Source organism: Tachyglossus aculeatus, chromosome 4 (genome assembly GCF_015852505.1).
Source record: "Tachyglossus aculeatus isolate mTacAcu1 chromosome 4, mTacAcu1.pri, whole genome shotgun sequence".
NCBI classification, from domain to species: Eukaryota; Metazoa; Chordata; class Mammalia; order Monotremata; family Tachyglossidae; genus Tachyglossus; species Tachyglossus aculeatus.
The window spans coordinates 55,262,136-55,288,538 of NC_052069.1; the positions used below are offsets into that span (position 1 = coordinate 55,262,136).

Below are 26,403 nucleotides of genomic sequence, written 5' to 3' on the forward strand. Positions count from 1 at the left end.
AGACATTTGCTGATTCATTCATTTATTCAATTGTATTTATTGAGCACTTACTGTGTGCAGAGCACTGTACTAAGCGCTTGGGAAGTCCAAGTTGATCTACCTGCCATGTCAATTTGTCAACTCTTCTTTTTTTTTCCCATCTCGCTTTCTTACAGCTGGACTTGGAAGAACTGGGACGCTAATAGCTTGCTATGCAATGAAGCACTACAGGTTCACGCATGCTGAAATTATTGCTTGGATCAGAATATGTCGTCCTGGGTCTATTATAGGACCCCAACAGCACTTCCTAGAAGAGTAAGTTATAGCATTTCCATTATCACATTAGGCCTGTGTTACTTATCACATGTACATCCTTTCCTCCTGATTATGAGTCTTTTCAAACTGGTGGTTATAGAAAGGCTGCACTGAACAGTGCCCCTCTCTCTCACTAATAGTTGTGCTGATGTGACAGCTAATGCATTCCAACTTAGTGCCTTTTAAATCACCTAGCTCAGGTGAAGGAGAAAGAAAGCACAGAACCATTTCTTCCCACCTTTTTTCTGTCATTTTTCCACATCTGATAAGGCTACAGTATAATTTTCCTGTGTCATTCTAGTTGGCACTTTGATTTCATTTCTCTGTCGCATATCTAAAAATACAGGCATGCAGTATTCTGGTCAGTCAACAATGCTGATGAGATTGCCGCTGTAATGATGAGGTGAACTAATCTGTTGCAGAATGAGTGTAAGCAAAAGTCATGGAACATTATTAAGTGGGCAAGTAGGGAGATAAGGAAGGAAATCAACATTTACTGAAGTTTGATCAGTGGCGAGTGGCACAGCTAGATCCTGAAGTGGTTATATTTACCTAACAATTTAAAAAAATATTTCTATTCCAAAGCGTGATGATGAGTTTTCGATTTAGGAAGTGGAAAAGTTTGTAAATCTCCGGAGGGTTAAAAACTGTTTCAGCTCATAAACAAGATGATTAATGGTTTATAGAATAAATACATGGAAAAGCCTGGAGTTTTGTAGGTATTTTTCAAAGGAGTTGCTATATCTGAAAGACATAACTGATCAGAAAACAAGACAAGCAAGGACAGAATGAGAATTCATGCTTCACCCATTGGAGAAATCAGTCCAAAGTATAAATCAAACAAAAAAATGGAGTAAGGTGCAAATGAAGTGATAGAAATGGAGTAGTGGCAGAGGGGAGAAGTTCTTAGACTGTTAGTTCTTTGAAGTCAGGAAAACCAAAATTCCTGGTCATGACTTTTCCAATTTTCCTGTAAGAGATCCAGGAATAAAGGTTAAGGGTATTTATAAGCTCATTACGTTACATAACTACAGATTGATTGCTTGGCTGAAGTTGGCCTGTGGCCTAGGTCCAGGCATGGAGAGAAACCTAGCCCGTCGGCCAAATTTTGCCTAAACACTACTGCCAGTATCTAGAGAAATGGAATCTGGCCCTACTGGCAAACATGCCTACATGCCCGAAAGGAAGGGGAAGGAATGGAAGGTGCCTCACACTGCAGCAGTCCCTTTCTCTTCCTCCTGCTTCACTAGCCCCTGTGGGTTGGCTCAGAGGTGGAGGTGACTACTGGTGTGGGGAGACCCAGCGCTTAGAACAATGCTTTGCACATAATAAGTGCTTAATAAATGCCGTCCTTATTATTATTATTGGGAAAGACCTCTTGGAGGAGGAGCGAATTTAGATGTATTTTGAAGATGGAGAGAGATGTGAAGTGAGAGGGAATTCCAGGCAGGAGAGAGGGTGTGTCAAAGAGGCTGGCAGTGAGAGAGATGACAAACAGGGATGGTGAGTAGATGGCTGGAGAGGAATGAAGCTTGTAAATTGGAGTATATTTCTAGACTGTGACCCTTCTAGACTGTGAGCCCGTTGTTGGGTAGGGACCGTCTCTATATGTCGCCAACTTGTACTTCCCAAGCGCTTAGTACAGTACTCTGCACACAGTAAGAGCTCAATAAATACGATTGAATGAATGAATGGTAAATGGGAAGAAGAGAGATGGTTGATTGCTATAAAGCCAACGGTCAGGAGCTTCTGCTTGATATGGAAAGGAACGGGGAACCGTTGGAGGTTTTTGAGATATATGTAGAATGATGTTTTAGAAACAAATGATCTGGAGAGCATGGTGGAGAATGGGCTCAAGAAGGGAGAGACTGGAGGAAAGAAACTCATTACGGAGACTGATTCGTAGTCCAGTTGGGATATGACAGTCCAGTTGGCCTTTTGGATGTAGAGGAAGCAGCGTGGTCTAGTGGCCTCAAAAATCTTCAGTGGCTACCAATCAGTCTGCGCATCAGGCAGAAACTCCTCACCCTCAGCGTCAAGGCTCTCCATCACCTTGCCCTCTCCTACCTCACCTCCCTTCTCTCCTTCTACAGCCCAGCCCGCACCCCCCACTACTCTGCCGCTAATCTCCTCAATGTGCCTCGTTCTCGCCTGTCCCGCCGTCGACCCCCGGCCCACATCATCCCCCTAGCCTGGAATGCCCTCCCTCCCAACATCCGCCAAGCTAGCTGTCTTCCTCCCTTCAAGGCCCTACTGAGAGCTCACCTCCTCCAGGAGGCCTTCCCAGACTTAGCCCCCTCCTTCCTCTCCCTCTCATCCCCCTCTCCATTCCCCCGTCTTACCTCCTTCCTTTCCCCACAGCACCTGTATATATGTATATATGTTTGTACATATTTATTACTCTATTTATTTATTTTACTTGTACATATTCTATTTATTTTATTTTGTTAATATGTTTGGTTTTGTTCTCTGTCTCCCCCTTCTAGACTGTGAGCCCACTGTTGGGTAGGGACTGTCTCTATATGTTGCCAACTTGTACTTCCCAAGCACTTAGTACAGTGCTCTGCACACAGTAAGCGCTCAATAAATATGATTGATTGATTGATTGATTGATTGATTGAATGAGCACAGGCCTGGGAGTCAGAACACCGGGTTTCTAGTCCCGGTTCCTCCCCTTGCTTTCTCTGTGACCTTGGACAAGTCTATTAACTTCATCATCATCATCATCATCATCATCATCAATCGTATTTATTGAGCGCTTACTATGTGCAGAAGACTGTACTAAGCGCTTGGGAAGTACAAATTGGCAACATATAGAGACAGTCCCTACCCAACAGTGGGCTCACAGTCTAAAAGGGGAAGACAGAGAACAAAACCAAACATACTAACAAAATAAAATAAATAGAATAGATATGTACAAGTAAAATAAATAAATAAATAGATAGAGTAATAAATATGTACAAACATATATACATATATACAGGTGCTGTGGGGAAGGGAAGGAGGTAAGAAGCGGGGGATGGAGAGGGGGACGAGGGGGAGAGGAAGGAAGGGGCTCAGTCTGGAAAGGCCTCCTGGAGGAGGTGAGCTCTCAATAGGGCCTTGAAGGGAGGGAGAGAGCTAGCTTGGCGGATGGGCAGAGGGAGGGCATTCCAGGCCCGGGGGATGACGTGGGCCGGGGGTCGATGGCGGGACAGGTGAGAACGAGGTACGGTGAGGAGATTAGCGGCGGAGGAGCGGAGGGTGTGGGGTGGGCTGGAGAAGGAGAGAAGGGAGGTGAGGTAGGAGGGGGCGAAGTGATGGAGAGCCTTGAAGCCGACGGTTGAAGCCAACTTCTTTTAAAGCCTTGAAGCCAACTTCTTTGTACCTCTGATTCATCTGCTGTAAAATGAGGATTCAATGCCTGTTTCCCTCCTATGTAGTCTCTGAGACCCATGTGGAACAGGGACTTTGTCCAACCTGATTGATTTGTGTCTACCCCAGGGCTTAGAACAGGGTTTGACACAGTGTTTAATAGATACCATTACAAAAAAAGTTAGGTGGAAGAGAGGATTTTGGAGAGATCATGGTTGGATCATGTTTCCAGGAGAAACAGGAAAGCAACAGAGTTTAATGATGTGTACTTAAATGCTATTGCAGGGAAAATTCATTTGCGAAAACATCACTGAAATTCAGGAAGTGTGCATCATTGAAAAAGTAAAGGAGCTTATGCTATTTAAATGACAGTAAGTTTAGAACATGGCTTCTTGTGAATCAGTGGAAAACAAATCTTGATTGGTGGACTATTAGTAGAGACTTCTCATTCCCTTGGAAGAACTATTCAATCTTAAGGCCTCCTAGAGATACGGAGAAGCAGTGTGGCCTAGTAGAAAGATCCTGGGCCTGGACATCAGAGGACCTGGGTTCTAACACTGGGCAAATCAGTTAATTTCTCTGTGCCTTAGTTTCATCACCTGCAAAATGGGGATTCAGTACCTATTCTCCCTCCTACTTAGACTGTGAGCCCCATGCAGGGCAGGTACTGTGTCTGACCTAATTAACATGTACCTATCCCAGCGCTTACAACAGTGTTTGACACGTAGTAAGTGCTTAACAAATACCATAAAAAACACAGTGTTTGATTGAATATGATTAAATGAATGAATGAATGAACTAAATATTTTGATAAATGATTCGTGCAGCAGAGTGCAGTATGGATTGGAGTGGGAAGAGACAGGAGGCAGGGAAGTCAGCGAGGAGGCAGATGCAGTAGTCAGGGTGGGACAGAATAAGTGCTTGGATCAGCATAGTAATAATAATAATAATTTTATTTGTTAAGTGCTTACTATGTGCAAAGCACTGTTCTAAACACTGGGACAGACACAAGGTTGTCCCAGTTTGGGCTCACAGTGTTAATCCCCATTTTACAAATGAGGTAACTGAGGCACAGTGAAGTTAAGTGACTTGCCCAAAGTCACACAGCTGACAAGTAGTGGTGTCAGGATTCGAACTCACAACTGACTCCCAAGCCCGGGCTCTCTCCACTAAGCTGCGCTCCAGTTGGATAGAGAGTAAAGGGCAGATTTTAGCAATGTCGTGTAGGATTTGGTAATAGTTTGACTATGTGGGTGGAATGAGAGAGATGAGTTGAGACAATGCCAAGGTTATAGGCTTGTGAGGTAGGGAGGATTCATTTATTCAGTCATCTTCATTCAATCGTGTTTATTGAGCACTTGTGCGGAGCACTGTACTAAGTCCTTTGGAGAGTACAATACAACAATAAACAGACACATTCCCTGCCCACCATGAATTTGCAGTCTACAGGGGGAGACAGACTTTAGTATAGAGAAGCAGAGTGGCTCAATGGAAAGAGCACAAGCTTGGGAGTCAGAGGTCATGGGTTCAAATCCCAACTCTGCCAGTTATCAGCTCTGTGATTTTCAGCAAGTCACTTAACTTCTCTGTACCTCAGTTCTCTTATCTGTAAAATAAGGATTAAGACTGTGAGCCCCACGTGGGACAACCTGATTACCTTGTATCCTCCCCAGCGCTTATAACGGTGCTTTGCACATAGTAAGCACTTAACAAATGCCATTATTATTACTATATAAATAAGTTGCAGGTGTGTACATAAATGCTGTGGGGCTGGCAGGGAGGATGAATAGTAGAAGATAGTGGTGATGTCTACAGAGATGGGAAAGACTTGGGGAGGACAGGGTTTGGGGGGGAAGATAAGGAGTTCAGTTTTGGACATGTTTAATTTGAGGTGTCAGAGGGCCATCCAAGTAGTCTTGAAGCCAGGATGTAATGCAGGATTGCAGGGAATGAGAGAAGTCAGGGCTGGAGATGTAGATTTGGGGATCATCTGTATACAGATGGTAATTGAAGCAGTGGGAGCAAATGAGTTCTCCAAGGAGGTGAATGTAAGGGGTGGTCTGCAGTGTCAGAGGCAGCTGAGAGGTCGAGGATTAGGATGGAGTAGAGACTGTCCGATTTGGTGAGGAGAAGGTCATTGGTTAATTTAGTTTCTGTGGAGTGAAGGGGACGGAAGCCAGATTGGAGAGAATAGGAGGATAGGAAGTAGAGATAGCAAGTGTTAAAAAAATTTCTCAGAGGTTTGGAGAGAAATGGTTGGAGGGAGATGGGGCGATAACTGGAGGGATGCAAGGGGATCAAGGGAGAATTTTTTTCTTTTTTCAGGTAGGGGGTAGATAAACATATTTGAAAACAGTGGGGAAGAAGTTGTTAGAAAGTGAACAGTTGAAGATGACAGTCAAGGAGGGAAGAAGGAAGAGGGTGAGTGTTTTAAAAAGGTAGGAAGGGATGGGGTCAGAAGCACAGGTGGAGGAGGTAGATTTAGAGAGGAGGCAAGATATTTCATCTTGAGTTAAAACCCCAATGGACAACGGCTTCCATCCTGTCCGTGACTACAGATATTCATAAATCAGCCTCTCCACTTACTCCCCAGCTCCCAATATGATTTTGGAGGAATTTCGAGCTCACTTTATTAAGACTTCCATCATTTACAGTAAGATAAATGGAAAAGTCCATCTCAGTTTGTTACTGAGTTCTTTCAGTAGGCATAAATAAGAGTGAATCCAAATTTAGTAGGGCAGTTTTTAGAGGGTTTCATAATTTAAGTGGCCTGGCTCAGAATTCTATATTTTTAATAGAAAGGTAAATTACCCTCACTATCTCCCTTTAAATTTTGAGTAATCGAACTAATGATAATAATAATAATTGTGGTATATGTTAAGTGCTTACTATGTGCCAGGCACTGTTCTAAGCACTGAGGTGGATACACGTTAATCAGGTTGGACACAGTCCCTGTCCCACATAGGGCTCATAGTCTTAATCCCCATTTTACAGATTATTGTTATATTGTACTCTCCCAAATGCTTAGTACAGTGCTTTGCATACAGTAAGTACTCAATAAATACAATCGAATGAATAAGGGAACTGAGGCCCAGAGAAGTGAAGTGACTTACCCAAGGTCTCACTGCAGACAAGTGGCAGAGCCGGGTACTTCTGAATCCTAGGCCTGTGATCTGTCCTCTTAGCCACGCTGCTTCTCTTTTGTGATTATGGAAACTGTAATATACCAAGTATGTGTATTCAGGAAAGGAAAAACCCTGAGAAATCCTAGGTAAGTATTTCAAAGGGAATTAATGTTGATTGGCTTTCCCTGTTGGCTGTTTGGATGATATATTTTTAATGCATGAGCTCAGCACACCTAGACCCTGGGGCAATAGACTGAAATTTTTGAAATACTTTTATCATCCTGTTATAGGGATTGAAAGTTATTTTTTGTATTACAGGAAGTGAATGCAACTAGAGAAGCCCAGGATGTAAAAAAATATATAATCCTAAAGAATATTGATTTAAATTATTAGAATAAATACAGACTAATTTGGCTTGGGCACGGAAAGCTGTTTATCGAAAGTCACATGCAGAAATGTTATCTGTCAGTTGTAGCTCCTTTAGATTTAAATATGGTGGATTTATTCTTTTGACTATTTTCTAACGCCAAAAGTCTTGCTAAGGATGTGGAACCATAATATTAATTTTAATACCATTTGCCTTAGTATTAAAGGATAAGAAATATGTACAGCTTTTACAGTTTTCTAGGGGAACATAGATAACATTTATTGGAACCCTCAACTGAGAAGCCAAGTTTCAAAGTGTCTGTGCCAAGTCAGGATAAAATTTTGTATCTAATAGAATTAGTCCCTTTGGAAGAGGTTTGAGTTTGTTTTCTTGGAGCAGGATGGAGAAGTTTAAGCCAGTTTTCTCTTTGTTCCAGTTAAAAACTAAAATAATTTCATCTAGTAACTGTGGTATTTGTTAAGTCCTTACTATGTGCCAAGTACTGTATTAAGCACTGGGGTAGATACAAGATAATCAGGTCCCACATGGGGCTCACAGTAGGAGGGAGAACAGGTATTGAATCCCCATTTTGCAGAAGAGGGAACTGAGACACAGAGCAGTTACAGCGATTTGCCCAAGTTCACGCAGCAGGAGCTGGGTTTAGAACCCAGGTCCTCTGGTTCCCAGGTCTGGGCTCTTTCCACTAGGCCATGCCACTTTCTGTCCAACAAACCATGTAGTATAGTTTTTTGTAAGTCAAGGGAATTGTTATTAGAAGCTTAGTGGTAAAATTAAGAAAGTGAAAATGCAGGATCTCATATTAACTTGGGTTAGGGCAAGGAAGCAGCAGTTGGATCAAGTCCCAGAGGCCCTACTGAGTCCCAGTAACAAAGTTCCAATTATAAGCGCAGACATCTCAATGGAGAGGGCCCAAAGCGAATTTCAGAGGCGGAGTCTCAGCATAAGCTGTCCTGTAAGCACAGCAAGACCTCCATGGGTGTCCTCAACAATGGGGTGGAGCAAGAGTCTATTTTTGTACAACCATTCATTCAGTCATAATTTATTGTATGCTTACTGTGTGCAAAGCACTGTACTAAGTGCTTGTACACTATACAAGAAGTACACAATAGTCAACCAAGTTTAAAGTAGAATCTGCTAATTTCAGCAATTGTGAGTGTAAGATTTAGCTTTGGAAACTACTGCCAGCCCTCATTCTTCTAATTCAGAACAAGAAGAATTTTAAACAACACAAATGACTGAATAAGTCAAGGTAATTGTTATTAGAAACTTAGGGTTAAAATTAAGAAAGTGATAATAAAATGGTCTATGATTAAAGGAAGACTTATACAGTAGTTTCATCCGAAATTAACTTCAAAGGATTTGATTTTTAACTTTTAAACCCTTGAAAGTACATGTTTTGCCTCGTGTTTGAAATCAAGCTTTTATGGGGTAACAGACACCACAATAAAGGCTAGAGTGGTTTTCATTGTCAATAAAGAGGTATTTGCATGAAGTGTTTCTTTTTTTATAAAGTACTTGCATATGGCATTGCTTAGCAACACACAAATCAGCTTTGACACATTATTCAGCTTTAATATTCAGGTTCATATTAAGTAGTGTAGAGATGGGGCCTTTCGAATGAAGAAGGGAAAGATGTCAATTCATAAGCCTTTGTTTTGGCAGCAGCTTCAGCGTTTTGGTTTCCTAATTGTTTTGCTGTTGGAAGTTTTTCACTTTGCCTCCTACTTTTCTCCTTTACCCCCTCATCCATTTCATGCCTTTTAGCTTCCATTAATATCAATCAATCAGTCAATCAGTGGTATAGGTTGAGTGCTTACTGTGTGCAGAACACTGTACTAAGCACTTGGGAAATACAGCTGGTAACTTTGGCTGCTTTTGTTGATTGTCTCCATTTAGCTGAAGTCTCTCAACCTGTAACTCTCATCTTATGGTGCGTGTCACACAGCATAAACTGGTTGCCTTGGACAAACGCTGATTTTTATGAAAGACAGCTTCTGGTCCTGCAATTTAAGAAGGTTGATAATGCAGAATTGGGTTCTGACCATTGTTCTTGTAACCAGTCCCAGCCTCCTCCTTAAGGATCCCCCAGTTCTTTATTTAAGGCAGCGGGGTCCAGAGCTCATGGAGACCTCGATAGTAGCAGTAGTAGTAATAATAGCATATTAGTATTTATTAAGCACTTACTGAGTATATATTAAGCACTGGTTAGTACATTCAGTTCAACCTTATCAACATTGCTAAAATCCACCCTTTCCTCTCCATCCACACTGCTACCATGTTAAACCAAGCACCTATTAAACCAAGCACCTATCCCATCCCACCTTGATTACCGTATCAGCCTCCTTGCTGACCTTCCTGCCTCCTCTCTCTCCCCACTCCAGTCCATACTTCACTGTGCTGCATGGATCATTTTTCTACAGAAATGTTCAGTCCATGTTTCCCCATTCCTCAAGAACCTCCACATCAAACAAACTCCCTACCATTGGCTTTTAAACACTCAATCACGTTGTCCTCTTCTACCTCACCTCGCTGTTCTCCTACTACAACGCAGGCTGCTTACTTGGCTCCTCTAGTGCCACCTACTCAGTGCACCTTGATCCCGTCTACCTTGCCTCTGAGCTCTCGCCCACTCCCTGCCTCTGGCCTGGAATGCCTTCCGTCCTCATATACGACAGACATTTACTCCCCACCTTCAAAGCCTCATTGAAGGTACATCTCCTCCAAAAGGTCTGCCCTGACTAAGCTCTCTTTTCCTTTTCTTCAGCTCCCTTTTGAGCCTCCCTGACTGGCTCCCTTTATTTATCCTCCCTCGCAGTCCCACAGCATTTATGTACAAATCTATAATTTATTTATATTAATGACTGTCTCCCCATCTAGACTGTAAACTAGTTGTGGGCAGGAAATGCGTCTTTTATATTGTTATATTGTACTCTCCCAAGCATTTAGAACAATGCTGTGCATACAGTAAAAATTCAATAAATCCTATTGACTGCTCAATTAATAATATCTTTGATTGATTGATTGGATTCCTTCTAACCCAGGATTTAAAGGTAATATGATACTAGTCTGGTTACCTTTTCTTCTATCTCTAAATGGTTTTCTACTGGGGTGTCCAGTCCTGCTTGAAACTATAAAATGTGGGATTATGGCTCACTGTAAGAGTTGTTTGTTTTTCTCCCCCATTAACAGAAAGCAAACATCACTATGGGTTCAAGGAGATATGCTTCGGACTAAACAGAAGCAAAGACCAGAACATGAAGGAGGCATAAACAAGATCCTGTCTAGCTTTGATGATATGTCTATTGGTGGAAGCTTTGCTAAATTGCACAATTTCAACAGATATGGAGAAGAGGTAAGATTTTTCTTAGGAATATTCTTACATCTTTTCATGCCTTGCCTATTGCATCAGTCTCCTCAATGACCTTCCTCCCTGCTTCCTGTCTCTTCCCATTCGAGTCCTTCCTTACTCTGCTGCCTGGATCATTTTGTCAAAAAAAATTAAGTTCACATAATAATTATAATAATAATGATGGCATTTATTAAATGCTTACTATGTGCAAAGCACTGTTCTAAGCTCTGGGGAGGTTACAAGGTGATCAGGTTGTCCCACAGGGGGCTCACAGTCTTAATCCCCATTTTACAGTTGAGGTAACTGAGGTACAGAGAAGTTAAGTGACTTGCCCAAAGTCACACAGCTGACAATTACCAGAGTCGGAATTTGAACCCCTGACCCCTGACTCCAAAGCCCATGCTCTTTCTGCTGAGCCACGAGAACATCCATCCTCCTCCACATCAAACAGAAACTCCTCAACGTTGGCTGTAAAGCATTCAGTCAGCTCACTCTTTACCTTACTGTACTGATTCCCTACTACAAACCAGCCCGCAAGCTTCGCTCCTCCGACACCAACCAACTCAATGTACCTCAGTCTCGTGTGTCGCACCGCCGACCCTTTTCTCACATCCTTCCTCTGGCCTGGAACTCTCTCCCCTTCCAAATACGACAGACTACCACTCTCCCCACCTTCAAAGCCTTATTAAAATCACATCTCCTCCAAGAGACCATCCCTGACTAAGCCCTTTTTTCCCCAACTTCTTCCCCCTCCTGGGATGCCTATGCAATTGAATCTGTACCCTACAAGCATTTGATATTCACCCGTCCCACAGCCCCACAGCACATAAGTACATATCCATAATTTATTTTAATGTCTATCTCACCCTCTATACTGAAAGCTCCTTGTGTGCATGGAACATGTTTACGAACTCTGTTGTATTGTGCTCTCCGAAGTGCTTAATACAGTTCTCTGCCAAGCACTTAGTACAGTGCTCTGCACATAGTAAACACTCAATACATCTGATTGAATGAATGAATGCACAGAGTAAGCGCTCAGTAAATAATATAATAATAATAATAATGGCATTTATTAAGCGCTTACTATGTGCAAAGCACTGTTCTAACTGCTGGGGAGGTGGGGAGGTCCCAGGGGGGTTCACAGTCTTTACCATTAATTGATTGATTCATCCTTTTAGCATCGTGCCTTTAACTGTACTGAATAAGTTCTCATCCAGAGTATAATTTCTCCCTGAATTCTGAGCCCCAAATCTTAATATGTTCAACAACAGCTTATTTTCTAAATAATCGTGTTTGAAAGTAAAGAAACTGGATTGTTTAAAGATACATTAAAAATAAAAGGAATCACACAACTCTGTGATGGTAAACATGAAAAAGAAACCATTTGAAAGGCAACAAAAAAGCGTAAAAAGAATTTAGAAAAATTAAAGTAACAGGCTGTTGCTGCTAAACAAAGAAACACTAGAGAATATAGACACTGTGGTATGGTGCAAATCCAAGTGGCTCTTAGTCTCAGTTTGATATGTGTGGAAAATCTATGTAGTTGGCTGAACAACTCAAGAAGAGTGTGTAGCCATGACTGGTTAGGGAATTGGTTACCTGTAAAATGGGGTAAGTCCTTGATTCAGTGATTCTGCGTTTGTTGGGCAGTCGGTTGATGAGTCTGAGTGTGCTGTTTGAGCATTTAAAACTGAAACAAACCCAAATCTTCACCACAGTCACGGCAATAATATGCTGAGCCATTGTGCCTTTATTTTCTTGACTTGAGGTTGTAAGTAATCCTAGTAATCACAAACAAAAGGAGAATGCTTCTAAAATATTCAAACAAGGAGTTTTGGCTTTGTTTTTTCATAGCCAGTTCAGCATTTAGTTCATGCTGTAGACTAACACTGGCACTGTGCTGTGGTTACTTTGGCTGAAAATAGATTTTGCATTTAAAATTATGTCATGCCCTTGGCAATAGGTTGCTCACCCGTCCTCTTTCTTGCTTTGTTGCATCCACTGCTCCACCCTGAACACCACTGACAGGGTTAAGATAGTGCAAATTGCACCACACAGATCACTAGCATAATAATCATTTTATGTATATTCTCCATTCCACAGTGTTTGTGAAAGGACTGAGGCTCCTCTGTTGTTCTGTGATGAGAGTTTCCACCATCATCAATGAGGTTATGAATATTGAATTCTGAAAATATAGATGTCAGTCAAAATTTTATAAGAGAAAAATAGCCCTTAGTATTAATAACATGCTTCCTAAATTATAGTCTTCATTAAACTGGCCTTAGAACTAGGGAATGTTGTTTCCTGTCATCCCGCCTTTTAGATCCATATTCACCTCACTTCTGTCCTGTACAATTATTGTAGCTGAGACCTGAGAGGTATTTCTTTGATTTTAAAGTGTCTTTATCATCTTTCCCTCTCTCCCCATCTGCCTTTCTCTCCTTGCCTCTGCTCCTCCCCAGTCTTCCAACTTTCCCTCTACCTCCATCTTGGGTTCCTTTCTCTCTTGATCCCTGCCTGGGTTTTCTCTGCCCCTTGGCTTGTTCCCCCTCACCCTTCTCCCAGTCCCAACCTCCCCCCTATTCCCCTGTCCTGCCACTGACTCCTAGTCCAAAAACCTGGGGTCAGTGCGACTCTTTGCAGTTGCCCCAGGCGTAGGCTTCCATTCCGTGGGGGCCCAGGGGTCCACAGCCTCTCTGGACCTGGCACAGTGGGAGTGATGCCATTCGCTTCGTCCTCTCAATGTTTTGGGCCAGCTGGTCCAGTCCGTTGGAGCTGAAGTCGAGATGGGGTGTGGAACCAAACTCTACTCCCTGCTCTCTTGCAGCAGGATGTGGCCCCCAGCCTGGGGCCCTGAGGGCCCTGTGAGAGTGAGCCACCGCTTTCCCCTCTCCTTGAGGGTGAGTTGTCTCTCATCCTTCCTGCCTCCCACTGCAACCGGTAGCGGCCCCCAAAAAGTGGCTCACTAAGCTGTAGCCATCGGGCATGGCCCTCATGCTGGGAAGGGTGGTGGTGGCGGCAGCAGAGGAGAGGAGGCCACTGTTGATTTTCTTCTTCTCACTTGGACTGGGCACGGGCCTCTCCCTCTGCCCTTAAGCTGGAGCCATGCAAGAAGGGGCCATCTGCTTAAATTCCTCCCTGTCATGTGGTATGGGGGTCCAGTGGGGGTCCAGCCCACTGGGTAAAGACGCACAGCTGCAGCACAGGGTGCTTGTGCTGCTCATTGGGCCCATGTACTGTGGCGGCTCTTGGCAGATCTCAACCAAAAGACCGGCCCTCCCCTGGGGATTTGGAGCAGAGGAGAGAAAAAGAGCTGCTTTTTAGCTGGCCGTGTATGGACAGCCCTGGAGAGAGCCATCTTTTGCTCATTCTCCCCTGAGCCCAGCTTCCATGCCCAGTCAGTGAAGGAAAAGGAGAAGCACCAGTGAGTACCTTCTCCTCCAACTCCCTCCTTTTCCCTCCCATTCCCTGACTCCTCTTCCACTTTTTCTGCCCTCTTCCTCCTCCCCCCACCACCCACTACCACCATCAAACCTTTTTTATGGTATTTGCTCAGTGCTTGCTGCATTCCAGGCACTTAATCCTGGGGTAGATACAAGATAATCAGGTTGGACATTCTTAATCCCCATGTTACAGATGAGGTCCCTGAGGCATAGAGAAGTGTAGTGACTTGCCCAAGGTCACACAGCAGACAAGTGGCAGAGCTGGAATTGGAACCCAGGTCCTTAATAATTTTGGTATTTTTTAAACGCTTACTTTGTGCCAGGCACTGTACTAAGTGCTGGGGTGGACACAAATAAATCAGGTTGGTTACAGTACCGGTCCCATGTGGGGTTAACAGTCTCAATCCCCATTTTACAGATGAGGTAACTGAGGCACAGAAAAGTGAAGTGACTTGCCCAAGGTCACACAAAGGCGGGATGAGAACCATGGTCTTCGGCCCCCCAGGCCTGTGCTCTATCCACTGCTGACACAGGATCTGTCTACAGTGTTCTGCCCCTCAATTCTCTGGCCCCAGGTTTGCCACCCCACTCCCTATGACAGGTGGGGATCCCAAGCCCCAGACCCTAGAGCTTGTAGCTCTCCATTTGGGACACCCGGGGCCCACCCAGACATGTACAATTTACTACCATCTTTCCCCGCGACTCCCTCTGATATCCATCTTCGGTAAGCAATGGAACCTGCCCTCACTCCTATTAAGACATTGGTGTGATCGTTAATACAATCTGGGTGAAATAGAATAGAACAGAATTGTAATTGTGTACGGCTGTCCGTATTGGGCCACCCTTGCCTCTCTGTTTCACTTCAGCAAATAATTGCTCAAGAATAAAGCTCTTCTTTCCAGGAAGATCACAATCAATCAGTCATATTTATTAGGCACTTATTGTGTGCAGAGCACTGTACTATGGGCTTGGGACTATTCCGTGGTGAGAGTCACCCTATCCAGAGGGTTAGCAAGAGGCTAGTGGGAGAATGTAGCATTTTCCTCAGATGAGAATGTAACAGTAGTTGGGAAACAAAGTTCTTAACTTCCTGAACTGCCTAATAAGTGACACTTGGTGGTCTTTAATCACCCCATGATCAATCAGTCGTATTTATTGAGCGCTTACTGTGTGCAGAGCACTGTACTAATGATCACGACTCATGCAAAGCAGCAGCCTTGGTGGAAAGAGCACGGGCCCAGGAGTCAGAGGACTAGGTTCTGATTCCGACTCTGCCATTTGTCTGCTCTGTGACCATGGAGAAGTCACTTAATTCTCTGTGTCTCAGTTACCTTATCTGTAAAATGGGGATTGAATCCTACTCCCTCCTTCTTAGACCATGAGCCATATATAGGACAGGGGCTATATCTGGCCTGATTATCTTGTATCTGTTCCGGTGCTTAGTACAGTGCTTGGCATATGGTAATCAATTAACAAATATAATTATTATTGTTATTATTTAGACTCCTAAAGAAGGTAATCTGCTTAGTTGCTTTTAAACTCTGACCCCTATCGATTTCATCTATCATCATTCAAAGTCACCAAAAGCTGTCCATCAGAGATAAGGTTTTGATTGGATCACAGTGTGGCTCAGTGGAAAGAGCGTGCGTGCTTGGGAGTCAGAGGTCATGGGTTCTAATCCCAGCTCTGCCACTTGTCAGCTGTGTGACTTTGGGCAAGTCACTTCACTTCTCTGTGCCTCAGTTACCTCATCTGTAAAATGCGGATTGACTGAGCCCCACGTGGGACAACCTGATCACCTTGTATCCACCTCAGCGCTTAGAACAGTACTTCGCACATAGTAAGCGCTTAACACATGCCATTAAAAAAAACAAAAAACCCAAATCAATTCAGAGTGATCGCCATTTTTCTTAAGAACTTGGTTTAGTTCTCTTTCAGTTTCTGCTTTCTTAATAAAATTTTTCTAAATTAAGTTCATCCACTTTTTCTACTTTTTTCATTGTATTTCATGGGCTACAGCAGTGAACATACAGTATTCTGCTCTTAATCCTGAAGAACTACAAAAAGATAATGAAGTTTCCTTTGATGAGAGGGGTTCAATTATTCATGCATTTGGGAGCAGCATGTTAAGTTTTCCTTAGAATTTCTAAGTACCCTTTAACCTTATCTCTCTTGAGCACTAGGAAGAGTTTATAGTCCCTGAATTTTCCAGGTTAACAGGCGTATAGTCAAACACCATCGCACCAATTAGAAGGAAAGTGTAGTGCAGATATGACTGACCCAGATTTATTAATTAAACACAGAATTCTGTCACTATTAAGTCTGCCTTCATATAATTGCTCGTTGGACAATATAAGGAAGTAAGAATGGAACATTTTGATTATGAACAGGCATCATACAATCCTCTTTAGCTTCAAGCCAAAATAGTCTCGTGAGCACACAGCACTCTTAATCATGGGCTCATTAATTCTATCTTTTTAGCTAGAAGATAAATGTGAACACCAGGCACCTTTCAGAGGAACAGAGAGTCTTTCGTTTCAAGCTTTGTTCTTGATTAATTTCCTGCTGTGTAAAAATGGATGAAATTCTTGAAACCCATCATTAATTTCTTGCCTTTTGAAATATTGAGTATATAGAATCACAGACTAGAAGGAGTCATCAAGCAGCCTTGTGGTCAAATGCCAATCCTTCATGCAAGTGAACAACTACCCTATTCAGCATTGCAACCATTTCTGGAAGCTTTCTAGGGGCTGGATTTTTTCAGAACCTTATGGGTAGCTAGTTGGTGTTTAATCACTCTTTCTAAATGTCTGAAAGCTCTTCCTTTTGTTTAACTGGGCTCTTCTGCGACAACTGGGCCTTAGCAGTGTTGCTTAGTGGATAGAGCTTGGATTTGGGAGTCAGAGGGCTTGGGTTCTAATCCTGGTTCTGCCACTCAACTGCTGTGTGACCTTGGGCAAGTCACTTAACTTCTTTGTGCCTCAGTTTCCTCATCTGTAAAATGGGGATTAATTATGTTAGTGCTTAGACCAATGCCTGGCACGTAAGTGCTTAATAAACCATAAAACAAACAAAAACAAAATGTAAATCTGTCCTCATGTCTGATCCTGTACAGACCAACTGAATAGGATGTGATACATGTTTTGTTTTGTTGTCTGTCTCCCCCTTCTAGATTGTGAGCCCATTGTTGGGTAGGGACTGTCTCTATATGTTGCCGACATGTACTTCCCAAGCACTTAATAAAGTGTTCTGCACATAGTAAGTGCTCAATAAATACAATTGAATGAATGAATGAATGTCTTAGGAAAGGACTTCAGAGTTGTGGTTCTCACTTGTTTTCTCTTTTAAGAACCCCTTTATCACTTGACTAATTTTCTTAAGCCCCTGTCATTTTATGTTCAGAAATTGTGCCTGTCCCTTGCCCAATAGCTGATATAAGGTGAGCACAAAATGTATTTTTTAATACTTTAAAACTTGCACAATATCTTTTTAATCATCCTAACTCTGCCACTTGTCTGCTGTGTGGCCTTGAGCAAGTCACTTCACTTCTCTGGGCCTCAGTTCCCTCATCTGTAAAATGGGGATTAAGACTGTGAGTTCCAGATGGAACAGGGACTGTGTCCAACCGGATTTGCTTGTGCCTACCTTGGCACTTAGTATGGTGCATTATTATTATTATTATTATTTTGATTATCATAATAACCATATATATCATATTATCATCATAATAATAAGGATGTTACAGAGTATTTTACAGTCAGTCAATCACTAGTGTTTACTGAGTGCCTACTGTGTGCAAAGCACTGTACTAAGTGTTTGGGAGAGCACAAAAGAGATAAAAGACACTACCCCTGCCCTCAGGAAGTTTCCAGTTTAGTCAGGGAGACAGATCAAGATGCAGTTAGAAAAAAAGAAAAATTGAAATGATGATGATTAAATTCTAAACGTTCTCATTGGACAATTAAACATTTCTGTGAAGTTAGTATGGGCAGAAGATATTATCCCTAAGCTACATCGTCAGAAAACAGAGACACAGCAGGGATCCTGAAAAGTCCAGCCTCTCATACTTTCCAAGTAGAAATGCTATGGAGAAGACTCGCTAAAAAACCTGAGATTTTGATCTCAAGTCTCAGCCCAAGGCAGCTACCTGCCATGGGCCCAAGATGACACACCAATAGTGGTGATGTAGCCAAGTGGCCAAAAAAGCTTTGCATTTTGTAAACTAGATGGTTAACTTTGTGGAGCCAAGAAGAACCCCTCTCTGATTTTTATAGCTTGCTAAACAGAGTTAGCACTTGCAGCTGAATGCCTAGCCAATGCCCAGTCTAACAGCTATAGCCCACTGAGAAATCCTGGAGCAGGGAGGAAGGATTCTCTGAGAGATGGAGAGTGACAGTTTCTCCTATTGCCTTCCTGGAAAAGTTGCAGGAGCTAGAGGATTGAGTCTCTGGGTCCACTGAGACCTTCCTGGTGAAATCCCAACCGCTGTATGATATACAGCTTCCTTCCCTGCCAGCACTTCATTTCAGTGAGATAAAATGGAGCTGATTCCAATTTCCTCTTTATGTCTCCTGGCTTCCTTTTAGTGGAGGGCACCTGGAGATTTTTCAGTTACTCTTCAGTGTCCTAACAAACAGCTCTGGAGCTCTAACGAATGAACATAGATGCTTCAAGATCACAATTAGTGTTTCTCACTTCTGCTATTATTTCTTTGGAACCGAGAAAGCCCAGACCAGCCACCTGGCCATTCTGGACTTGTACTTCCCAAGCGCTTAGTACAGTGCTCTGCACACAGTAAGGGCACAATAAATACGATTGAATGAATGAATAATGCTGGAAGGACTAGTGTGCTCCTGAGCAGGTGAATAAGTCATTGTGAGGAGGGGGAGAGGAGACTAGGATTTTATTTCCTATCAAGGTAAGGTTTTCTGAATCTTGTACCCTCGGGAACATTATTAGGGCATATTATCTTCCCTCCAAGCCTTCTGCAAGTCCCTCCATTCCTTTCTGTGCCTCCCTTTCATCCTCCCTGCCTCTCTTCTGAATAGAACATCATAGTAATTGTGATATTTGTTAAATGCTTACTCTGTGCCAAGCACTGTACTAAGAGGTGGGGTAGACACAAGAAAGTCAGGTGCCACATGGGGCTCCACCATAAGGAAGAGGGAGAACAGGTATTCAATTCCCATTTTGCAGATGAAGGAACTGAGGTGCAGCAAAGACTTGCCAAAGTTACCCAGCAGGTATGTGCCAGAACCGGGATTAGAAACCAGGTCCTTTGACTCTCAGGCCCATGATCTTTCCACTAGGTCACGCTGCTTCCCAACTGGACACAGTTTGAGGAACAGAAGCAGGTCACGCTGCTTCCCAACTGGCCACAGTTTGAGGAACAGAAGCAGCAACAGAACACTCACCATGTGAGCTGTCTCAGGCAACAGGAGCTGCAGTGGGTGGCTCTGATTCTGCAGTAGTAGCACTGGTCCTGCTTCTCACATAATAATAATAATTATTAATATTAATAGTACTTGTTACAAGCTTACTATGTGCCAAGCACTGTTCTAAAGGCTGGGTGGTATATGCAAGCTAATCAGGTTGGACACAGTCCAGTCCTACATGGGGCTCACACTCTTAATCCCCATATTATAGGTGAGTTAACTGAGGCCCAGAGAAGTGAAGTCACCTGCCCAAGGTCACACAGCAGACATGTGATAGAGCCGGGATTAGACCCCAGGGCCATCTGTCTCCCAGAACTGTGCTCTATCCATTAAGCTACACTGTTTTAAGTGGTTTTTATTGATCACCTACTATGTGCAGAGCACTGTTCTTGGTAGTTGGTGTATACCAGGGTTAGTGAGCATAGTCCCTTCTAAGCTATAAACTCCTCTCTAGACTGCAAGCGCCTTGTGGGCAGGGAACATGTCTACCTACTCTATTGTATTATACTCTCCCAAGCATTTAGTCCAGCGTTCCGCCCACAGTAAGTACTCAGTAAATGCAAGTGGCAGGTAGCCACTTGCTCATATTGGGCAGCAACGTGCACCATTTCAAGCTAATGCCCGGGCTTTTAATCCTAGCCCATCACTGGGTTTGGCAGGGTTTTTCCCACCTTTGAAGAGGTAAATACATAGTGTTCATTTAAGACTGGAAAATTGAATTTGCTTATTGGTTAACATATCTCAGTCCCCTTTCAGACATTAAGGCCATATGCTTTCAGTTTTTTTTGAGTAGACACCATCAGTTTTGAAGCTACTCCCTGAGGAGCATGTGCCTTACTTATGCTGCACTGTACCAAGTGATTAGGACAGTGCTTTGCACTCCTTCGGTACTCAATAAATACTATAGATGTGAACAGGCTGTTGTTTCACATTTCCAGTCCTATATTAAAGTGACTATAACTGTGTCCTTGAACCTCTACCCGATTTCACCAGTCCACCATCCCTTCCAGATTGAAAAGGGAAGACTTGCTATAGAACCCTTTATTCTTCCTACATTGGCAGTGTCATTATCATCTTTCCTAATATTTTACTAGGAAAAGAAAGAATTGTAGATATGTAAAAGGTGAGTATTTGGAGGCTAATTTTAGCAGTGACGCACTTCTAAGTCATGTTCTAAGAATTTGTATAGATAAATCTTTTATGACAGTTCTTATGGGAGAAGATGTTCTCATTCACGCTCACTATTATACTTTGTAGCTTTTACCCTTTTATAAAAATGCATTTTCTAATGTCATTGAAATTGCTTTTCTTTCTCATTGGATTATCAGAGTTTTCTCGTGCTTTGTTAATCAGTTTCGATCCTTCTCACTTCCAACTTTCAATCCTTATGATATTTGTAACAGATTGATAATGAAGGGGAGATAATGATGGGACAGGAAGTGATAATGTTATTTGAATTGCAAATACTAAAGTACTGGATTTCTTTTTATTTATTTTAAATAATCTTAAACATTCAGTTGCCCTATTTTTTTCCAGAGCATCTTGAAACAGTTAGCCATTTGCCTTCCCAAATATTTTTGTGCCCCATATGAATACTTGAAATTATTTAAGAAGCACACCACCCCATGGGAAGCCGCGTGGCCTAATGGAAAGAGCCCAGGCCTGGTAGTCAGAGGACCTGGCTTCTAATCCTGGCTCCATCACTTGCCTGCTGTGTAACTTGGGCAAGTCATTTGACTTCTCTGTGACTCAGTTTCCTTGACTGTAAAATGGGGGTTCAGTAACTACTCTCCCTCCTACTTAGGCTGTGAGCCCCGTGTGGGACAGGGACCCTGTCTGACCTGATTCATTCATTCAGTCATTTATTGAGAAGCAGCGTGGCTCAGTGGAAAGAGCACGGGCTTTGGAGTCAGAGGTGATGGGTTCAAATCCCGGCTCCGCTAATTGTCAGCTGTGTGACTTTGGGCAAGTCACTTAACTTCTCTGTGCCTCAGTTACCTCATCTGTAAAATGGGGATTGAGACTGTGAGCCCCCTGTGGGACAACCTGATCACCTTGTAACCTCCCCAGCGTTTAGAACAGTGCTTTGCACATAGTAAGCGCTTAATAAATGCCATTATTATTATTACTGTGTGCAGAGCACTGTACTAAATGCTTGGGAAACAGTATCGGGACATGGACTAGGGGTCAATTTTCTTAATAAAGAAGGTGGACAGACCATTGGGGGCAAGGGATGGTGGAGGCTGAGGAACAGGGGTCCTGAGGAGGGAGTTAAATGTCTGGGGCAATTGGGGAGGGCGATGGGCCTGGATGTCGAATAGTTTTTCCGGGCAGAGGAGAGGGCAGAGTTAGAGCATGCAAGGTTAAACTTGAAGTGGACAAAGTCAGTCTGATATTTTGATATCTGCCAGCAGCGCTCTGTGGCTTGAACACAAGAGGGAAGGAGGTGGACTGTGCAGTTGATCCAGGACTATGGGTTAGTGGTACGAAAAAGGCACCAGCAACTGCCTTTTATAAAAATCAGTGTTTGCTCAAAGCAAACCAGATTCTGTTGTGACCTCACACCAGGTTCCCTGAACAGACTAAGGAGTTTCAACTAAATGGAGACAATCAATAGATCCGGTGAGCCTCTGATGAAGCCTCACTCCCATAGCCACCAGTCTTCCTGGAGCATAACCTTACCTGCTCTCTCAGGTGGACTCTTCTCCTTTTCTTTTTCCTCTGTGTATTCCCATTCCTCATCAGCCTCTCCAACTGGATCTATTCCTGCTGCTTCAACTCCCTTGAGGCATTTCCATACTTTAGTTCCATCTTCCTCATTTTATTGAGAGGCAGCATGGCCTAGTGGTTAGAGCACAGTCCTGGGAGTCAGGGGGATCTGGATTCTAATTCTGGCTCTGCCACTTGTCTGCTGTGTGATCTTGGGCAAGTCAATTCACTTCTCTGGGCCTCAGTTCCCTCATCTGTGAAATGGGGATTAAGACTGTGAGCCCTCTGTGGGACAGGGACTGTGTCCCACCCAATTAGTATCAATCCCAGCACTGAGGACAGTGTCTGACACATATGAAGTACTTAACAAATGCCACAATTATTATAAATATCATTGTTATCATCATTGTTCCTGGGCCACTTCTTCCTTCAGCAGCCAACCTAACTCATCCCACTCACTTGGCATAGAATCCAAATCTATATTCAAAGATCTTTTTTAATTTGGGGACAGGGAGATGAAGGTGGTCTCAGTAGTAAATGAGGCAGCTGTAAATACTCTAGGAACTCTGGGCTGGCTCCCGTTATCATCCTGATATGGCATGGATGGGTCCAGGGCCACTGTTAAGGCCCCCTGGCCCGGACCACAAAGATCTGATCTCTTGAAAGTTGACTCTGCTTTTCTTGCGTATAGCTCTACCCCTTTAAGACTCACACTGCCATGACTGAGATCTAGTCTTCGCCTAAAAACCCTGCCCTGCCATGACTGAGGTCTTGACCATGTCCTGTTCTTCTCAGTCATATCCTCTAGCCCACAAGTATGTGCCGCTATCTCTTGCATCTCTTGCCAGAAGTCCTGTATTCTTTATCGGGGCTGAGCCTGCATCAGTGGTTCTTCCATATCTTCATCATCCTCTACTTACCTTTCCCTATTTGCCTTCTGTCCCAGGAAATAAACACAGTTGAGTTTCTCCCAGTTGTACCAGCACTGATCCCCATTATTTAGGTGTCTTCTAGCTCATCACCCAAACTCAAGGTCTCCTTGTTTCTACTGTTTAACAGCAGTGCACCCTCATTTATGCAAGCTGTGAATTTCAGGCTGTAAACTTAAATCTCACATTGTATGTCTCAAAGTCCAACAGTGGTGGTTCTCCAGCCTTGGTTCCATTAGCCCTGTTTGTGTGAGCCAGACCAACCACCAGAACCAGTCTGTTGCCTGGGCAACACTCAGTAGATTGGACTTGTTACTCAGAAGTGAATGGCTTTGTTGCATCCTTTCAGTGATTTAGATATCCTAGGATAAAGTTAGTGATTTTGTATGTCAGCTGAGTCATAGATTATTAGTCCATTTATCAAGCATACTGCAATTTTTCCCCATTAGATATCCTGAAGCTTCTTATCAAAGAATTTTAGGGACCAAGTTGAGCTTTCATGAATGAAATAGTATAGGGAAAACACTTGGGGCAAGACTATTTCATTTATTTTTAGCTGTACTTCTTCAGATCTTCTTCCCACTTGACTTTTATCAAATTTAAGGAGTTGTTACCAGCTCTTTTGGGCATTTTTTTAAATTCTATATTCAGCTTGAGTCCTCTTTACCTTTATAAGCTTTCCCACAGATTGCTTTGGAGCAATAATGACTCCAAAGTACCACTTAAATTTAATATATGATATTGCAGCTTTGCTATGTCTCTGAAATTTTGATTATAGTGGGTGTCCTCCATAACAACACTTTCTTTATTACCCAAGCTAGGAAATTGAGATTCATGTCTCTCATTTTCACTCCCCCACCACTTATTCTCGGGCCCCAGTGGGGAGTTGTTTCTCTTTCACATGCTTTGGTTATGTGGCTTTTGCAAGCTGGGGTGAGAGAAATGCAGCCAATGCCCTCTTCTCGGAATTGGCAAGCCAGGGCATCATTTTTTCTACTCAGATTTGGGAGTCAGGCTCTTTGGCTAATACTGCCACCAATTTAATAAAGGACACTGAGCAACTGAATTATTCGTGCTTCTGTTTCCCTGCATTGTAAAACAGGAATAACATCATGAATTGCTCAGAATGATGAGAAGGCAAGTAATAAAGAACTCAGCTACATACTCTTAAAATAGAAACCTCTTCCTCTTGTTCACCATACTGAAGCCCTATTTCCTTTTAAATCACAGCTCTTGGCCCACTACTGGAAAATTTTCCCTAGGCCCACCCAATTGCTAATATTCCAGCACATTTTATGTTCCTCTCCTTAATAATTGATAATAATTGAGGTATCTGTTAAGTGCTTTCTGTGAACCAGGCACTGGTAGGCTCTGGGGTGTAGATACAAGGTAATCAGGTTGGGCACAGTCCATGTCCCACATGGGGCACGCAGTCTTCATTCCCATGTTACAGAAGAGGTAAGAGAGGCACAGAGAAGTGAAGTGACTTGCCCAGGGTCACATAGCAGACAAGTGGCAGACCCAGGCCTGTGCTCTATCCACAAGCCCACACTGCTTCTAACTCCTCCTAGAGACCAACTGTACTAATGAGTGCCACTATAATGAAGATTGTCTCCATTATTAATTAATTGTGGTATTTGTACTAAGCATTGGGGGCAAATATGGTACATTAGAGTCAGATCAGGCTCAGTCCCTGTCCCACATGGGACTCACAGTCCAAAGGGAGAGAGGACAGGAATTTTATTCCCATTTTACAGATGAGGAAAATGATGAGGAAAGCGAGACACAGTAAAGTCACGTGCCCAAGATCTCACAACAGGCATGTGGTGGAGCTGGAAGTAAGACCACGGTTTCCTACTTTCAGCCCTGTGCCCTTTCCATTAGCCCAGACTACGTCTGTGTGAGGTTAGGCACTGTGAATGCTATTTAACTTGAACCCCATGTGTCTAATTCACTGCTGTGCCTCCTTTGAGGGCTCAATTAATATTTGTTGACAGACTGACTAGTTAGTTTGCTGCAGGATACTTAATGTGTCCATTCTTATTCAGAGTTTTAAAAAGATTGGGAAAACATCTTTTGCATTGAGATTATTGGTTGGAGGGAAGGCTAAGATGCAACTGTTTTAGGAAACAGAGTTGGCTGTGATTTTTGAGGCTTGGCCCAGAATCTTAGGTAAGCTAGGTGAAGGTAAAGCAACCACAAATGGAGTTCATCCTCTGAACATGTGTTTGAACAATCAGCTGGTTTTCTCACACGTTGGTTCAAGCCAGCAGAAAACTAGAAACCTACACTGAAACCCTGAGCTCCCAGCACTGACAGTTATAGATAATGGTGAGCCAGTGTGATAGATAAAATGTCACTGTCACATATTCTATGAGCAAAAAATCCTGACCATCATTTTGTGGCTGGAAGCTGGCCGCCGCCATTACAAGCCACCAAGAAGATCGATCAATGGACAACGACCTTTGGCTTGGGAACTGTGCACGTCCAGGGTTCAAGGATTCTGCCTGCGGTTTGTTTCCAGGTGGTTCCCCGAGAGGAAACATCAAGATCGGTTTGACGGGGACAAGAAAGAGGCCAAGCAGCCTACTGTACAGAGCATTGCACCCAATGCTAGAATCTATAGATGTGGAGAAGGGAGGCAATTCCAGAAACTGGCATAAGTAGCAGGTGGCCTAGGCTGTGTGCAGGCATGGTGTGGGCTGTGCCTGAGCTAGAGTTCTTCCAGCAAGGTTTTCCCTACCTTTGGATGAAAAAGATCTAATTACAGTTCATCAGTTTTGAATAAATGAGACCTAAAAATGTAATTTGGATAGAAGACGATGTTAACTTTTATAGTCAATTTATGGAATTTGCAGCAATGAAGTCTGTCAGTCTTAGGAAAAGGCATATGTTCGGGGTGTATGTTCAGAGTACTGAAAATACTTTTTGACTATGTAGAATGTTGATGGTTGACCTCTTTTTTCTTTACTACATAAGCATGTGTTATACGTTAACCAATACACAATCTCACAGTGGTATTAAAAATTACTCTGGCCTTTCAGAAATTGTCTCTCCTTTTTATTTTCCAGAATGATTTTGAGGAGGAAGGAGATTTAGAACCAAAGAATGGGGTGACACAGGGAGACAAACTCCGTGCCCTAAAAAGTCGTAGACAACCCCGCTCTATTACAACTGGCATGCTCAGGTAAGTCTGTTAGATTGCCATTCTGTGTGCATTTCCTTTGGGGATCTAAAATGCATGATTGTTCTTCTCTCCTAATCAGTCTCCTTCCACTAATACTACTGTCGTTTCTCAGTCATCCTTGCCATTGGAGGGGAAAGAATGACGTGGGGACATGGAAGTGCCGGCCAGTGGGGGAGGTGGCTTTGGGATG

General features: G+C 43.1%; 1 protein-coding gene across 4 annotated transcripts in view; it reads left to right on the forward strand.

Moving 5' to 3' along the window:
• CDC14A (cell division cycle 14A) overlaps window positions 1–26,403 on the forward strand; it is a 212,210-nt gene that overhangs the window by 151,615 nt on the left and 34,192 nt on the right. For all 4 annotated transcript variants that reach the window (XM_038745362.1, XM_038745360.1, XM_038745358.1 and 1 more), the window contains exons 10-12: window positions 156–294; window positions 10,351–10,513; window positions 26,098–26,213. In XM_038745362.1, the coding sequence (XP_038601290.1) occupies window positions 156–294; window positions 10,351–10,513; window positions 26,098–26,213 (418 nt within the window). The remainder of the gene's footprint in view (window positions 1–155; window positions 295–10,350; window positions 10,514–26,097; window positions 26,214–26,403) is intronic.